The following is a 16066-nucleotide window of genomic DNA, read 5'->3' on the forward strand; positions in this document are numbered from 1 at the left end:
AAGAACCATCAAATAATAATTGACCATCAAACTATAAGAACGTCTGAGTTAAACACGTCTTAAGCGTGACTGGACGTTTCCCAATACGTTTTGTACACTTGTCACCAGTCATGTTAATATTACAGTCACGTCTTTTAACCCCACCCTGTTTTTTTGGCTCTTAATCAGACGAAATATTCTGGGTAGCGCATTAAGGTTAATTAATATTTATTCTGGGAAAAATTGATCAATGTTGGAAACAACAGATTTCGAAAAAATAAAAAGTTTACTCTTGTCCAGTTCACCCCCCAGTGAAGGTCCAGGCATTCTGGGAAAAGAGTCCATCCAACTATACCAACCCCTCTTCTCTTCTTCGTCACTCGAGGGTGAATTCTCATTTAAGTTTTTCTTCTTTAAGCGCGCGCCTCTTCTTCTTTCTTCCTTTTTATTGTGTCCAAAATGCCAAGCAGAGCCACTCGATCGGGTTCGGCAACTATCAAGAAATGACAGCAAACAAACTCGGTTTCCCATCCGAAACCAATAGATTCAGATGGTCTTTTAGTTGAAATTCTACTTGCATTGGTACTAGTCCCCCTCCTTGAACAGGATATTCAGTTTTGAATAGTTTCAAGTTACAAAGTTCAAATGACAAGAATAACAAAAAAAAAAGAAAATGACAGTGAAGGATAACAATCAAAAGACTACACCCCCCAAAAAAGAACAGTCTGATCAAGGTTGCCGTAACCAGTTTTTCCATTTCCGGAAGAAGAGTAAAAAAAGAGCGCGCGCGGGCTTTTCCCCGTTCCAAAAACTTGGTTGAAATTTAATCGTTTTCCTTTTTTCTGGTTCAATACTTTTATTTTTCCTAGGCCCATCAAAAAAACAGCCAGATGGGAATTGATGGGTTATTCAAGACGATGGAAAGAATTTTTTATCTTGTCTAGTCTACGTGAAATCGATACCGGCCTGGGTTACGTCTACTCTATCCCTTGTTCGAGTCCCGTTTGTTTTCATTTCCCGCCCAGTCAGTCTCAGTCACCTGTTTTTGCCGCGAAAATAGTCGGAAACAGCTGATCGACTAGTAGCTCCCCACGTGAGTCTTTTGTGGCTCGACTCCGCCCACATCTCGAGTTGGACCAATCAGAGTCCTCCTTTCCGGCTGGATCCTAGGTGGAGCCGCTGACAATTTTTCAAATGGAGAGGGCGCTCGCTCTCGATCTTGACCATGAAAGAGATTCTTCTTCCCAGTTTCACTGTACTTCCTCGACGACACGGATTCTGTTTTCTCACTTGCTTCATCTACCACCGACTCGATATTTTAGTTTTATTATTTCAGTGATTTTTGTCTTTTTATACGCTCTTTCATACACAAACTGGATTTGAACTCATTCAACCATCACAGGTATTATTGGTGTCCTTTTTTCCCAAAAATATTTCTAGTTCCCAATCCTTATGTCTCCCCAAACTGATTTGCTCGAAAAAGTCCATCAAAACGATTTGCAGAATTGATTATAAATCTCCAAATTAAGTCTAAACCACTCTTGAGAGAGAGACAAAATTGCTTTCACTGATGAAAAAAAGATTTGGCGCGCGTTTCTCTTTTTTTATCATCGACTTAACTAGAATTCGGGTGTGTACAGTGTGTGTGTGTGTGTGTCGAGGGTGGAAAAAACCGGGCGCCCGGAGGGTGGAATCTAACGCAGCTAGAGAGAGATATCCTAGATGCACCTTTTGTTCATTTTTCCCTCCATCTCTTTCTCCCCTTCTCTGTGTGTCCCCCCCGTTAGCCCAGCAGCACCCCCTCAAAGCCTCAGTGAAACTCACTCAATATCAAAACGTTTGAATGCATTTTCATCGGTGGTATACTATTATTATATACGTATGTGCTATCATTCAATATAGAGCTGCTGCTGCAGTTGTTGTCCAACCCCATGTCGATTTGATATCGAAGGGGGGGGGGGGGAACCACTGGCGTCCAATGAATAGGCTCAGCCGGCTCGAAACAGATTGCGTTTTCAGACTGCTGGGGCAGATGATGATTATGTTGATGACATTCCTGCAGTTCGCTCTTCTTTCCATCTTCTTTTACACTGAGATTTATTATTTCGATGTGAATCCCCTCTGGGTTATTGCAATGGCCGAGACGCGGTCCATTCCGCGTGAATCAACAATTTCTGCACTCACATTTTTCTGGTCAATGCCGCTCACTTCTTATTGTGATTTATACGTTAGGAAAATAAGTCCCAACAAACATGTTGTTGTTTAACTTTACAGTTCATTTATTGGCGAATCTTTTGCGTCCGGCTTCTTTCTACTCCGACAGGCCATTCTCTTTCTTTTCTAAAAATTGTGAAATTGTAGTCATACACCGATGGTTGTCCTTTTTATCATCATCATCATTTATCATGTTTGATAAATGCTGTGAAGAAGAAGAAGATAAAGCTATTGAAATTGTCAAAAAGTTGCGGATGGCAGCACCGGATGCGCCCCCGCTGGATATTTGGGAAAAAGTAGAGACGGACCACCGACTGGCGGCGCTGCGCCCCGGTTCCCATTTTTTCCCTGCCCCTCTTTACTTGTCAATTCCCCGCGCTCACTGCGAACGGGCACTCGTATCCACCAACGCCGACCCGTTCACACCAAAAGGTAACACTCGTATCCAACTCGTTTTATTCACCCACGTTCATCGCAATGGACATTTGATTGAACCAATCGAAAGCTGACATGTTGAGCTGCACGACCGTGTGAAAATTTCATCAATCGGCCTATTCGTTTTAATTTCGGACGGATTTGAAAACCCACCATTAAGTGCGACCTGTTGGTCCCCGCGCGCGTTTTTTCCCATTGTCCCATATTGGGCGCCAAGTGGGCCCCGCCACCGCTGCTCTTATCCCCCACGATGAATATGTCAAATCTTTGACGCCTTAGTTTCCCAACTTGATGGCTTCACATTTTTAAGTGATTGATACCAATGTGTGCCATTTTCATTCCTCTATCGAAAACTGTAAGTTTATTCCAATTCCACCATTACTTGTTTCCATTTCACGGGGTTTTACTCGTTGGCCTCTAAATCCCCCAGCCTTGGACGTGGCCATGGCCTCTTCTCGTGTCGGAAGCCGGTGGCGTTTCACTTTTTGTTTCATGTTAAGAAAGCGAATTCGCTTTCGTTGAACTTGCTCCCACTTTCGCAATCGTTTTTTTCTTTCTTGGAGAGATTCATTATCTCACTACATTTGTTGCAGGTTTCACCAGAGGTGTAGAAAGAACTGACTGCCCTCAACTTATTTCACTCTGTCTGAATTTACTGGAAAATGTCCAGGAGAGGGTATGATTTCTTTTACTTTCGATGTATTGCAATTATTTTAATTCCATAATTTCCTTGCAGATGCAGAGTGACTAACAAGAGGGAATCGCTGCCAGGACAGAAACTACTTCCTGTCATCCTTAACCGCAAGCGAAAATCTGAAACTCATGTGCAGGTAAACAACCAGTTCATTGATAGTGTGGTGACTTTGATTACACAGCTAATTTTTCTTGATGTAGGATTACGAGAATGATGTGAGGGACATGAGGGCAAGGCAGCCGTACCATCAGCAACAGGTAGCTTCACTTTCATTGTGAATTTTATCGAATATCCTCAGCATCTTTGTTTCTTGCAGGCTTGGGAGGATAATGTAGGATGGGAGACATCAAGTCAGTCATCATCTGTCAGCAATTCTACTTCAGAGTACGTATTTGTTTCATTAATGTAACAAGAATAGATTTTAATATTCTGATTTCACAGCTTCCGCCGACTGGCTGTCTCGTCGCAAATTTTAACATCGCGACTCAGCCCTTTCCCCAAATTCAACTGGGCAGATCCGGATGAGGTTTGGAATTCTTTGTGTCGTAAGGATCGCCTTTACAAGCGGAATCACGACTACATCCTTGCTCATCCATCTCTGCAACCAAGAATGCGGGCCATCCTCCTCGACTGGCTTGTTGAGGTATGTTCCATTTTATTTCTACTTCAATTTTGCTTTGAATGGCGACTAATAATTTTAATTTAATATTTTAAAGGTGTGTGAAGTGTACCGGTTGCATCGTGAGACCTACCATCTGGCGCTGGACTTTGTCGACCGTTACCTGGCCACCCAGACCGACATACCCAAACAGCAACTCCAGTTGATTGGTACGTTTTTGATATTTAATTGATGTTAAACAGATCGTAATGATTACACTTCGATATCTAGGTATCGCCGCTTTGTTTATCGCTGCCAAGATCGAAGAGATTTATCCTCCCAAGTTGAACGAGTTTGCCTACGTCACTGACGGTGCCTGTAGCGAGGCCGAGATCATGATGAAGGAGCTTGTTATCATGAAGAGCTTAAATTGGGAACTGTCGCCCGCCACTGCCAACTGTTGGCTGGGAATTTACATGCAATTGGCCAACGCACTTGGTGACAAGGAAGAATTGGAATCCAAGGAGAATAGCGGCAGCAAGATGGAGACTAAACAGTTTTCCAGTCACACCTTTGTTCAAGCTGCCCGTCTGCTCGACCTTTCCACAATGGACATTCTCAGTCTTCGCTATACGTACAGCGCCATCGCCGCAGCCGCCGTCTACCACATCGTGGGCGAGCGGGTGGCGCTTCAATGCTCTGGTTATTCTTGGGAGGAAATTTCATCGTGCATCTATTGGATGGCACCTTTTGCACTGACTTTACGCGAGGCTGGACCTGTGGAAATTAAGACCTTTTCGCAAATTCCCATCGAGGACACGCATAACATACAGACGCACAACATCGACCTCAGCATACTGGTATTTTATTTGAATTTCTTTTAAAAGTTTAAGGTTCACTATTAATTAATTGTTTGCACCTTAAGGAAGCTGCTCAAAGCCGGTTAACAGAGTCTGCCGCGTCGCCACCCAGTCCAGCGCTGGGGCCTCTGGGTATGCTGACGCCTCCGCAAAGCAAAAACAAGGGCCGGACGAGCGCTCCCCTTTCACCCGTCAACAATAACACCACTGCCAATGCCGTAGTACTGACACCTTCCACTCTGAACTCTGAAAGCCCTCGTTGTTCGACCATAACATCCGAGTGGAATGACGATGCTCAGTCAGCCATTTCGTATTCGTAAAACAAAATTTCCTTTCTTCTTCGTTTTAAATTCGATCATCATTTCAAACGGCGTCATTTTGCGCGCGTTATCGTTCGTTGTTCGACACAGGACATGGCTACAAACGTTCTTTTCAATTCTTCTTTTTTGTTGTTGGAAGCTGGACGACCGCAATAAGAGTGCCATTCCTCCCCTCCCTTTTCCTTGTTTTACAAAAGAGTTTGAAGAATTTCCATGTCACCGGTAATTATTTGACAGGATCAATGGTTCCACAAGCTTTTTGATAATCTTTTTTTGTTCAGGGAAAGGCATTATTTTTACAAAAAACAATTCATCTTTTCTTAATGAAAACCTGATTTGAGGATTTTACTTAATTTCTTTCATTTTTGGTTCATCAGAGAATTAACGAAGCTCGCATGATAGTCTAGTCCTTTCAGTTGCAATAATGCCTTGGGTTAGGTGGGGTTGAAGCCATTCTCAACTTCGTAACACCGTACAGTTCACATCTCAAGGACGTCCTTTGCATTTGATTTCTTTTTATGAGCCGTTTCATTTTTAATTCATTTTTCTCTTTTTTTAACGGTTTCGTTTTAAAACAACTGCCTGAGCCTATCGTCTGAAAGCGCAGTGTATTTTATGCGACTGACGCCATTGCTATTGAACTTCCAACAGCCTCAATGTCGTATAATAATTGTCTGTGGTAAGTGTTAAGTGTTTGCCGACGACCAATCCACCCTTGTATTTGCCCATGCCGTGCCTCATACCTGTATTCGTATTGATTCGCCAAATTCAACGAAAATGTGCACAGACATCGAACGTGTCAGTAAAAGACTTGAACAGAAGAAAGTTGAAAAGTTTGCGGACTTGGATTGACATCTAGACATTCATTCCTTCTTCGTTTTTGTGTGTTTCTCTCTTCAATTCTTGAATTCAGCATATTTTACCTGCCATTTTTGTACATTTTCATCATCCATTTCTTTCCCATTTCTTTTTCCATTTTTCTGGATTTTCCCATTATGATTTTGTCATGCCATCACATCAGTCTCTTGATTCCCTTTTTGTCTCCCTGAGGTTAATAAATAAACTATATTTCAATTATACCAGTACTTTTAAAACTGCATGGATGATGTGCTACACGTCTCTGTGTCTGTTGGCTGACCTTCAAGGATTTTGGCATCCGGTGAGATTCACTTTCATCTGTCTGCATTGCGTCATGAGTGATGCAGCAATTTCTTGGACCCTTTGGACTCGGGACTTCATTCTCCAGGTAATCTGTTTCACATCCGTTTTACCTTGATTATTTAACGAAATTAGTGTCTCGAATTGTATTTTCTTAAATCAACAACGCTTGTAATTTAACAGCTCACAATAAATTATTTTATAACTAGGTTAAACCAACAACTGATGCAGCCACTCATCGATGGATTGGTAGTGCTTTGCCATCCACAGGACATTGGCTTCGGTGATTCCGTTAAGGTAAGAGATTAAATCCTCTTCTCCATTTTCGCTTTGGAAAGATTCCAACTGCATGATTTGAAAATCAATTGTTATATCGTTTAAAAAAAACTGATAATGATTGACATTTGTTGACGTACCTTTTCCAAATCGGATAAATTATTGAAAGATGAAGTGACACCCTCCAATGCAGAGTCAGGTCTCCCGTTATATCTGCGTATAGATCCCCACTTTTAAACGAAAATCCTTTTTTAAAACATTGCATCTTAAACGAACCTTTGTTTTAGCGCACCCCAATGAGATTTTAGAAAGTTAAAGGCGAGATCTCTGCCCACTAAAGACTCGGATGCGATACTCTTTATGACACCGTGGAAGTAAATATTCTCCTCATTCGAAGAGGACAGCGTCCAGTCCAACATTCTAATTGCAAACAGATTAGCTAATAATTTAAATTAATTCGATAGCTATCGCCGATAGATTTACGTTGAAAGTAGAGAAGTGTTGGTTGTGCAAGCCATTCCGTTCAACAAATCGCTCTTTTCTGTTTGAATGTTGGACTCTTGAAATTTGGTCCAAGCGAATTGCCATTCGGTCCAGTTCAAGTGACGTACTGCCGTGCAAGTGATTACCCTTTTCAAATCGGCCGGGACTATCACTTCCGGGTCGTTGGGTCGTGCCATCCACTCCCGATAAACGACCAGCGCCATTTCGACGCAATCTTTTTGATCCCATCGGCAAGCCCATTTAGTCGCTTCCGAAAGAAGTCGCAGAGTCGTTAAATCGTCGCCGTCAGTCTGGCCAATGACTGTCAATTGTTCGTACAAAGGTGCAAGAATTCCGACGACGAATTGCTGTAAATAACAAGTCAGAATTACCATTTCATTTTCAAAGTAGCAAAGTCTCATCACCTTGAAAGCTTCGTAGGTCGACGGCATGCGAGTCAACATGGCGTCGATGTATTGGAAGACGTCGAAAGCCGATTTCCACGGCAAATATTCCGTTTCCTTTCTCAAATAATTGGCCAAGTTTAGTGCCGTTCGGTAAGGCAAGAGGTCAGCTCTTGCTAAATGGAAAGCATCGTCGATCAGTTCAGCCCGGCTGATGGTGGGGATTTGTTTTGGGTCGTGAAGTAATTGAGCCCAGATTAAATTCCAGTTGCGCTCGTCGTAATTCACTCGGTAAAATCCTTGCACCAATTTAAAAAATAAGACACGGGTAAACATTTTATCTATAGCAGCTAGGGCGATTGTAAAGTAATACCTGAACGATTCACATTGGAGATAAGCCACTGGTCGGCGTCAACATTTAAATCCGTAATGTTTTCAGCGCGGCTTGACGGTGGCAACCACCTCAGTTTTGTTTCTTTCGATAATGGCGTAATAAAAGTGAGAGGAATTACCCAAAGGTCGTTCTCCTCCTGGGAGAAATTTTTGCCTGGGTAAACCAGAAAACGTGACTGCGATGCAGTGGCCGTTCGAGCCGAATAATTGCGGGCGATTGTCACGACTGGATATCCCACGTTATGAGTCCACGTTTGCATAATGAACTTGATATCGTAGGGGAGTTTCACTTTGTTGATGGCCGCCTGCCGAGTAAACGCTGCCCATAAATCGTCCTGGACGGCGTTCCCGTATTCTCTAAAAATGCCCAGGAACCCGCGATAATAACGGAATTGAAAACAGTAAACCAATTAAAGTATATTACAGCTTTTTTAGATAACGCGTTAGTCCTTGTTTGAAAGTCTTGTGACCGAGGAACTCGTTCAACATCCGCAAAATGGATGCGCCTTTTTTGTACGAAATTGCATCGAAAACCGAAATGATTTCCTCTGGTTGGTTGACTGGCTGAGAAATGGGATGAGAAGTTAGGGACGCGTCGTCTTGCATCACTTTTTGCATCTCATTAAGGACGAATTTTTCTTCCATTTTGTACTCGGGAAAGACCTACGTTTTTAATCATCAGATGATTATGACATTATAAGATAAAAGTAGCCTGTGTGTACCTGATCGACTGCGACGTAAGATAGAAAAGTTGCCAGCCCTTCGTTTAACCACAATTCTGCCCACCTGTACATTAGGAAACAAATGAGAGTTAGTATTATTTGAGCAGTTAAGTCGATGTTGGTAAAAGTCCACACCAGTCCAAGGTGACCAAGTTGCCGAACCATTGATGCGCCGTTTCGTGAGCCATCGCCAAAGTGTTGAATTCTACTTTATCAGATGACGTGATTCCGTTTTCGTAGGTGAGGAATTGCTCTCCGAAAATCATGAGGCCCCAGTTTTCCATGGCCGAGTCGATATTCGGGACAGCGATCAAATCCTGCTTGGGCAGCGGGAAATCCAGCGCCAAATAGTTTTGATAGAAATCCAGCATTTTTCTAGCCACTTTTAAAAAGTACCTTTTTAAAAAAAAAATTTAGTATTCACGAATGGGTGTTGTAATTGAATTCAAGTACCTTGTCTGATTGAGAAGTGACGGACGAGCCCAAAGTCTCAATTTGACATTACCGTCCGACAAACTGAGCCAAGACGGACCGTCCAAAATGGCAATCGAGACCAAATAGGTCGACATGGAAAAGGATCGATGGAAAAAATCCCATTCGTATCCAGGTTTCTCCTCCCTGTCAATAATGATTTCAGCCTTAAATTGTTTGATTAGAAAGTGACAATTGACTTACACAGGTGACGATTTGTAGAGAGGCATGTTGCTGACAGAAATCATATTGGCGGGTCTGCCGACGATAATGGTGAAATCAGCTTTCATATTCGGCTCGTCAAAACACGGAAACACTTTACGAGCATCGACAGGTTCCATTTGAGTCAACGCCATCACGCTAATAATCACGATCAATAAATATTACGATTCACGTCAAATATCTAAAATCGAATATACCTTGGCTGGCCAGCTTCCGTGTACTTTAAGCGGTAAAACCCTCGAGATTTTTCCTGACTGTTGAGTTGACTAATGAAATTCATGGCAATCACGTAATTGGCTCCCTTAATTAGGGTCTTGCGTCTCAAGTGGAGGATCACGAACTGGTTGTCAACATCTTGCGTGATGTTTTCAACGGAGAAACGCTCTCTCGATGCACGATCGTACACTTTGATGGATTCCAAGTTGACGCGGACATCATCAGCGTTCAAAACGATCTGCCGAGTATCTTTAGTGCAGCGGACGTCGATTTGAACGAAACCGTCAATGATGGCGTTTTCGCTCTCGTCGAGGACGTGTGGCAGCAACCGGAGCGTGTATTGACGAGGTATCAGATTTCGTGACAATCTCATCCCTCCACCCTGGAGTGCATTATTGGCAGTGACAGTTACCAGCACCGTTGACAATATCACAAGCGCACGACACCACTGAGGCTGCATCTTTACTTTACTGCGAAGAAAATGTCAAGCCGACTGGTTGGTGCTTGTCTAGCGACTGCGAGTTTTTATAGCAGAAAGAGGCGACGCATAAGGAAACTTGTACAGCGACCAACCCGATATATAGGTGATGGTGGTGTACACGAATCAATAGAGAACTTAATGAAATTTAAAGGCGGAGCCATGGTGGTGAATCATACAGCTATAATAAAGACGTAGACCAGCAGGAAGTCGTATTGAAAATGTGTCACAGCGCTGGCCGGCAGGTGCACATCAAAGACTACTTGTTATTTTGTCACGTGTCCGATATGCACCGTGTCCTCACCAAGTGTCTTATTTACACCAATCGACAGAATGATGGACGATTCCAGGAAGAAGAAAAGGATGAAACAATTTTTGCAATAAACTAACAATAAGGTCAACGGTATAATGTTGGATTCACTGTTGTTGTTGTGGTATCGGCGGTGGATTGTTCCGGTTGAATAATATGACGGCGGAGTAAGGCCCCCATTCCGTGTTGCTTCAAAAAGTGTTACAGCGCGTTGCTCTCGAAACCTTAATAATGTTTCACGATGATCAATCAATCAACTTTGTTGACGTGCTTACACAATCGTGTCGGTTAACACCAACCGTTTCGGCGCATTATTTTCCATTTATTTCTGTATATTTTTGAACTCAATTTCTCGGTACAGTTAGAAAATACGACGGCACGTGTCAGTAAGACAACAGAAGAAAAAGATCCTTTGTTTTTTTATCGTTTCTAACCCCCACAGTCAATTTATTGCCATTTCCTGGAATGACGTAAGGTCAAAGCAGGTAGAAACAGAAAAGTTGGTGATCATTACATAACCAACTATACACGGTGGTGTGAAGAGCTATTGGCAAATTGCTTCAGTACTAACCCAGTTTGTGCCAGTGCAGAATCCTATAAAGTTTTCCTGGTCTAAAGAACATTTTTTACACCGTCGTTGTATTTTACGTATTGCACCGTGAAATTGCAAAAGGTTTTGTGTTAAATGAAAAAAAAAACATCACGAAATGTTATTGGAGGGCACCGACTAGTGTCATAAATATAAGTGGCTCACCATACTCGTGGGGATTATGTGAAAGATTATCTAATGCTCTGTGATGTGTGAAACCGAGACATGTGACTTTCTATCCTGGGCTCTTAAATAGCGTCATCGTAAATAAATTACTATGTTGTTTGTCAAATTATACTCCTAGTAGCACCCCTCAGATAAAAATCCTGACTACTAAACTTTCCTTAGCTTATAAATTACATTTAAAAGCTTTAGATACGAAACAAATAAGCAGGAAAGATTAAAAATGCACCGGCTATCAATGTATTTTAAACGGATGGGCAACACAATTCGGAGTTATTCTCACTCGAGAGAGTGCTCACGCTACCCGCCGTCTCCAACTTGACACACCCAACAGGTATATTACAGTACTTAAAAAAAAAATATGAATTGACATTTATTTGATTTAAACATTTCAGGAAGAAATGAGAGTCGTCGTTTTATTCGGGCTGCTGTTGATTGCGGCCATTGGGATGGCCGTCGAAGAGCTGAAAGTGGAGGAAAGCGGCCGTTGGTGGTACGCTCCGTCACGGAAGGCTCCGCTCTACGAACACAAATACCAAGGGATTCGGAACCAGTTGGTAAGAGCGGCCGCTAGACAAGGAGAGGACATGCGACTACCCACAGATGTCTTGCCCACATCGTACACCATTCGATTGCTACCTTTTATTGAAGTGGGCAATTTCACCACGGATGGCCATATCGAAATATTGGTCGAATGTAAAAAGGTCACTTCCAGTATATCCATGAACGCTGCCGCCCTCACCATTGATACCGCATCAATTACCGTAAGCACCATTTTAAAATAACCGTTCAATCAATGTGTAAGTACGGGCTACTATTCTTTATGACTTCCATTTTGTAATATATATAGGTCTTGGATAATGAGAACAACTCACCGTTTGAAGTGGTTAGCTTGATTGACCAACAGACTGAACGGGAAATTATTACAATTAATTTGAAAACACCATTGGTGGTCGGCAAAAAATACAAGATCTCGATGAAATTTGTTTCCATCTTGAACGACGAACTGCGCGGATTTTATCGGTCAACTTATGAAGAGAACGGCGTTACAAAGTAAAAAGAATAAATCACTTGCTTGGCTTTTTCTTGTATCATTTCAAATTTGTGTGTACAGGTACTTGGCAGTTTCACAAATGGAGGCGCCCGATGCACGTCGTGCTTTTCCTTGCTTTGACGAACCCAACATGAAGGCCGTGTTCACAATCATTGTCGGTTACAAAAATGATACAATGTCGGCCATCAGCAACATGCCTGTCAATAAAACGGAACCCATGTGAGCACAATTCGAATATGTTCATCAATAGGATGCTTTTAATAATAAAACTAAATATATTTAAATTGACATTTCAGTGCAAATATGCCGGGCTACATGTGGAACCATTTTAATCCGTCTGTGAAAATGTCCTCTTACCTCGTTGCAATGGTACGCCGAAAAGATTTTAAAAAAATTTAGAATCTCTTTGCCCATCTGTTGTATCCATCAGCACTTATTTTCAAAAATTCTCATTTTATTCATTTAGATGGTCTCCGAGTTTGTGAGCGAAACTTCCAATCCTGCATTTAGTCCTGGAATTGTATACAAGATCTGGGCAAGACCAAGTTTCCGCAACCAAACAGCGTAAGTATTTCTTTCTTTAAACAAGCTTTTCTCAAGCTAAGGCGATGTCAATATTTCGATTGAATTGTCTTAGATATTCCGCCGAAATTGGCCCGAAAATTTTGACCGATTACGCCAAGAAATATTTCCTGATTGATTTCCCTCTTCCAAAAATGGACATGGCCGCTATTCCTGATTTTGCCGCAGGTTCGTTTCATCAAGTTCTTAAACTTATTTTTTTCATAATTATAGGTTCAATGTATTGTTTGTTTTTCGCTTGTAGGTGCCATGGAGAACTGGGGTCTGGTCACCTACAGGTATGAACAAAAGACATAAAGCTTATAGAATCCTGTGAGATCACTTGAACAATGAAACCGAAATATCTCGTTTGACAGAGAAACAGATTTGTTATACGATCCAAAACGGTCTTCGGCCTCGGCGAAGCAAAGGGTGGCCACCATCATCGCTCACGAATTAGCTCACCAGTGGTTCGGTGATTACGTAACAATGGACTGGTATTAATGTCATTATTGGCTTGTTCGTCATAGGAGAGAAGTAAAAGCATGTTTTGCTATTACATTTTACAGGTGGAACGTCATTTGGCTAAATGAAGGTTATTAGGTTACAAAAATTCATGTTAATTTCGTTTGATCAATGTTGAATTTTAGGTTTTGCATCTTATATGGAGTATCCCGGCACCGATTATGTAAGTCGAATAAAATCTATCGTTTGCGTGTTTTTATTTATTATTTGCAATAATGGTGCAGGTTGAAACTGGATTTGAAATGAACGAACAATTCACTGTGACTGATTTGCATTACGTGTTCGGCATCGACGCATTGGAGTCGTCACGGCCCATCGATTTCCAAGTTAATACGCCCGACGAAATCAATCAAATGTTTGACGCCATTTCATACGAGAAAGGTAAACATACAAAAACATAATTTCGAATCACAGAATGAATGGTTTAGTTAACCAAATTCAATCACTTAAAACACAGGCAGCTGTATCATCCGCATGTGCGCCAACTTTTTGGGAGAACCAGTTTTTAGACGTGGCGTAACACGCTACCTAAACGCTCAGTATGTCTGATTATCCCTTTAATATATATTGCGAATTTATGTGTAATAATGCGGTGTTCATGGTTTCTAGCGCTTATGGTAATACGGTACAACAAGATCTGTGGAAAGCACTGCAACAGCAAGCGAATCAAGAAAATATCGTTCTTCCGGACACTGTTGAAAATATTATGGAAACATGGACAAGACAAATGGGTTTCCCTGTTATCAACGTCACTAGGTCATACAATGCGAACAATGGTGCTACCGCCTCGCAGGTGAGACAGTTGGTTTCTATTTCTTAATAATTAGCTGTTATTGTAATTTGTTCTCTCGTATTCTTTTTATTTGCAGCAAAGATTCTTGTTGCGCAAGAATCTAAATTCCACTGACACAAACGTCTACAAATGGTGGGTACCGCTCACCTACACCAACAACTTTTCAGCTCCAGCAGAGAGCTCTTGGCTGCCCGGTAGTAATGACTCGATTCAGATTTCAAGACTCCCTGGCTCATCATCAAATTGGATTATCTTTAACGTCGGTCAAGAAGGTACTTTTAATACCCGTCTATAAATCAAATGTAATTGGTGAAAATATCTCAATTGAATCCACAGGCTATTACCGGGTGATTTACGATGAACGAAACTTAAATATGATCCGAGAGCAACTGATGAAGAGCCACACTGTCATTTCGAAAAAGAATCGAGCTCAAATTTTGGACGATTATTTGAACATGGCCCGGGCGAATCTGACGTCCTACGTATCCGCCATGGAACTGACCCGCTATCTCACCAACGAACACGACTACGCACCGTGGACAGCTGCTTCTGTGGCTCTCGATTATATTGACGTCATGTTTTATGGTTTACGCGATGAAAGAGACTGGAAGGTATGTTTCATAATTATTTGGAATTTAAAAATACTTGCCTTTACAGCTGATTAATCTTTTACCAATTTCCATTTATCCAGGATTACATGACCGGTTTGGTGATTCCTCTATACAATCACGTAAAATATACCGAGAGTGCCAGCGACGTTCACTTGACAGTTTTCACGCGTTCTCAAGCTCTCAATTGGGCTTGCGGCAAATTAAATATTTCCGACTGTGTCCAGAACGCCGATAGAGATTACCATACCTGGATGGCCAACGACGCCAAAGAGTATATACATTTCTAAAAAGCTAAATTTGGCGGACAATTCATGTGTTGAATCTTTACCGCAGACTGTCGCCTAATTTACGCCGATTGATTTCTTGCACGGCCATTGCTGACGGAAGTCGACCCGAATGGAAATTTGGCTTCGATAAATACGTGAATTCGACTTTGCCCAACGAGAAAACTGAACTGCTCCGAGCCATCACTTGCACCGTGAATGTCACCATTCTCAACGAGTAAATAATCTACAATAATTTTCCAATGACTATTTCACTTGAATTTATTCAAATTAAAACTATCCTTCCACTGGATGCGTTGGATGACACAGAATGCTTGTTATGATGATTACTAACAACTCGGATATAAGACTTCAAGACGCCAGTACCCTTTTCAGCAACATTGCTGCCAATCCAGTGGGACATCAAGTGGCGATGGATTTCTTGACCAATCGTTGGAATGAAACCTCCGCTTAGTAAGCACATCGACATTTACGAAAGTGCGACGCTGTTACGTAACAATTATTGTCCACAGTTTCGGCGGCTTTCAAGGCTTCGGCGGAGGGACCATGGCGAGACTTTTCCGCTCTCTTTGCAATCGAGTCAACACTCAAGCGAAGCTTAATCAAGTATATCCTTTTCATTTGAATCAAAATTTAGTTGGTGCTATTATTTGTTTATCAAGATATTTATATCAATCACGTTATCATGTTCGTTATCGTCCCCATCGTATAGTTGAAGAAGTTGCGGAGCGATCACCCGGCTGAATTGGGTTCGTCCAAATCAGTTAGCCAAGGAATGGAAGTGGCTGAGGCCAACGTCCTGTGGGTTCAACAACATTACGATACCATCGTCAATTGGCTCAAGAGCCAACAATCTGCAGCGACCACACAACCAACAGTTGCCACCACTCCTTCGACAGTTGCCACCACTCCTTCGACAGCTTCCAGTGTTTACCTTGACAACTTTTCCGCTTTGATAATGGCCGTATTGGCTGGATTCTGGAGTTTGACGCGTTTTTGTTCTTTTCCATGAAACTTAGGAGACTATAAAAGAGGGAGATGCAAATTTGCGAAACAATAAATTTTACAAATGAATGATTAAACTGTGTTCCACGTTACCTGATAGATAGTCTAGTGGTACAGTCTAAAATTGGTAAGCCGGAATTTCGTGATATACTCCGACCAAAGTCACCTGTTTTTTTTCACTTTTCCACATATTTTCGCAACTTGCACCAATTGGATATTAGTAAGGTC

General features: G+C 41.9%; 3 protein-coding genes across 6 annotated transcripts; 2 read left to right on the forward strand and 1 right to left on the reverse strand.

The window, feature by feature from the left end:
* The first annotated feature begins 1007 nt into the window (after positions 1 to 1007).
* LOC124192962 (G1/S-specific cyclin-E-like) lies at positions 1008 to 5693 on the forward strand. Of its 4 annotated transcripts, none has more exons than XM_046586556.1 (9): positions 1008 to 1381; positions 3222 to 3304; positions 3365 to 3458; positions 3523 to 3579; positions 3639 to 3706; positions 3764 to 3965; positions 4039 to 4150; positions 4212 to 4780; positions 4846 to 5693. In XM_046586556.1, the coding sequence occupies exons 2-9, from the start codon at positions 3291 to 3293 to the stop codon at positions 5098 to 5100; spliced, it is 1371 nt and encodes a 456-aa protein (XP_046442512.1). In that variant the 5' UTR covers positions 1008 to 1381; positions 3222 to 3290; the 3' UTR covers positions 5101 to 5693. The 4 variants fall into 4 exon arrangements, with proteins under 4 accessions (XP_046442512.1, XP_046442516.1, XP_046442513.1 ...); XM_046586560.1 differs by having other exon boundaries at positions 1206 to 1381; positions 4850 to 5693; XM_046586557.1 differs by lacking the exon at positions 1008 to 1381 and adding an exon at positions 2535 to 2625.
* LOC124192960 (aminopeptidase N-like) lies at positions 5384 to 9989 on the reverse strand. Its single transcript, XM_046586554.1, has 12 exons — positions 9427 to 9989; positions 9212 to 9367; positions 8990 to 9154; positions 8672 to 8932; positions 8537 to 8600; positions 8239 to 8477; positions 7795 to 8171; positions 7443 to 7720; positions 7018 to 7385; positions 6811 to 6954; positions 6675 to 6747; positions 5384 to 6603 (listed from the first exon to the last, which is right to left on the reverse strand). Exons 1-12 carry the CDS (start codon positions 9903 to 9905, stop codon positions 6469 to 6471), a joined length of 2739 nt encoding a protein of 912 aa, XP_046442510.1. The 5' UTR covers positions 9906 to 9989; the 3' UTR covers positions 5384 to 6468.
* Positions 9990 to 11235: 1246 nt separating this feature from the next.
* On the forward strand, positions 11236 to 15915 carry LOC124192959 (aminopeptidase N-like). The gene is made up of 21 exons (XM_046586553.1): positions 11236 to 11339; positions 11401 to 11769; positions 11856 to 12058; positions 12120 to 12278; positions 12356 to 12428; positions 12526 to 12623; positions 12697 to 12809; positions 12886 to 12919; positions 12998 to 13117; positions 13190 to 13215; positions 13271 to 13308; positions 13370 to 13526; positions 13603 to 13684; positions 13755 to 13938; positions 14015 to 14210; positions 14275 to 14549; positions 14630 to 14820; positions 14883 to 15050; positions 15143 to 15286; positions 15346 to 15439; positions 15546 to 15915. The coding sequence occupies exons 2-21, from the start codon at positions 11407 to 11409 to the stop codon at positions 15843 to 15845; spliced, it is 3018 nt and encodes a 1005-aa protein (XP_046442509.1). The 5' UTR covers positions 11236 to 11339; positions 11401 to 11406; the 3' UTR covers positions 15846 to 15915.
* The last annotated feature ends 151 nt before the right edge of the window (positions 15916 to 16066 follow it).

This window comes from Daphnia pulex, chromosome 4 (genome assembly GCF_021134715.1).
Source record: "Daphnia pulex isolate KAP4 chromosome 4, ASM2113471v1".
Taxonomy (NCBI): Eukaryota; Metazoa; Arthropoda; class Branchiopoda; order Diplostraca; family Daphniidae; genus Daphnia; species Daphnia pulex.

Excerpts from the sequence above, each read along its gene's own strand:
- LOC124192962 (XM_046586556.1), top strand. Across the intron at positions 3,707-3,763 it reads GTCAGCAATTCTACTTCAGA|CTTCCGCCGACTGGCTGTCT; the intron begins GTACGTATTTGT and ends CTGATTTCACAG. Across the intron at positions 4,781-4,845 it reads ACATCGACCTCAGCATACTG|GAAGCTGCTCAAAGCCGGTT; the intron begins GTATTTTATTTG and ends TTGCACCTTAAG.
- LOC124192959 (XM_046586553.1), top strand. The coding sequence starts at position 11,407 with ATGAGAGTCGTCGTTTTATTCGGGCTGCTGTTGATTGCGGCCATTGGG. Across the intron at positions 13,527-13,602 it reads CGCCATTTCATACGAGAAAG|GCAGCTGTATCATCCGCATG; the intron begins GTAAACATACAA and ends CTTAAAACACAG. Across the intron at positions 15,287-15,345 it reads TGGAATGAAACCTCCGCTTA|TTTCGGCGGCTTTCAAGGCT; the intron begins GTAAGCACATCG and ends TATTGTCCACAG.
- LOC124192960 (XM_046586554.1), bottom strand. The coding sequence starts at position 9,905 with ATGCAGCCTCAGTGGTGTCGTGCGCTTGTGATATTGTCAACGGTGCTG. Across the intron at positions 9,368-9,426 it reads ACGGAAGCTGGCCAGCCAAG|CGTGATGGCGTTGACTCAAA; the intron begins GTATATTCGATT and ends CGTGATTATTAG. Across the intron at positions 6,604-6,674 it reads ATTTATCCGATTTGGAAAAG|TTGGAATCTTTCCAAAGCGA; the intron begins GTACGTCAACAA and ends CAAATCATGCAG.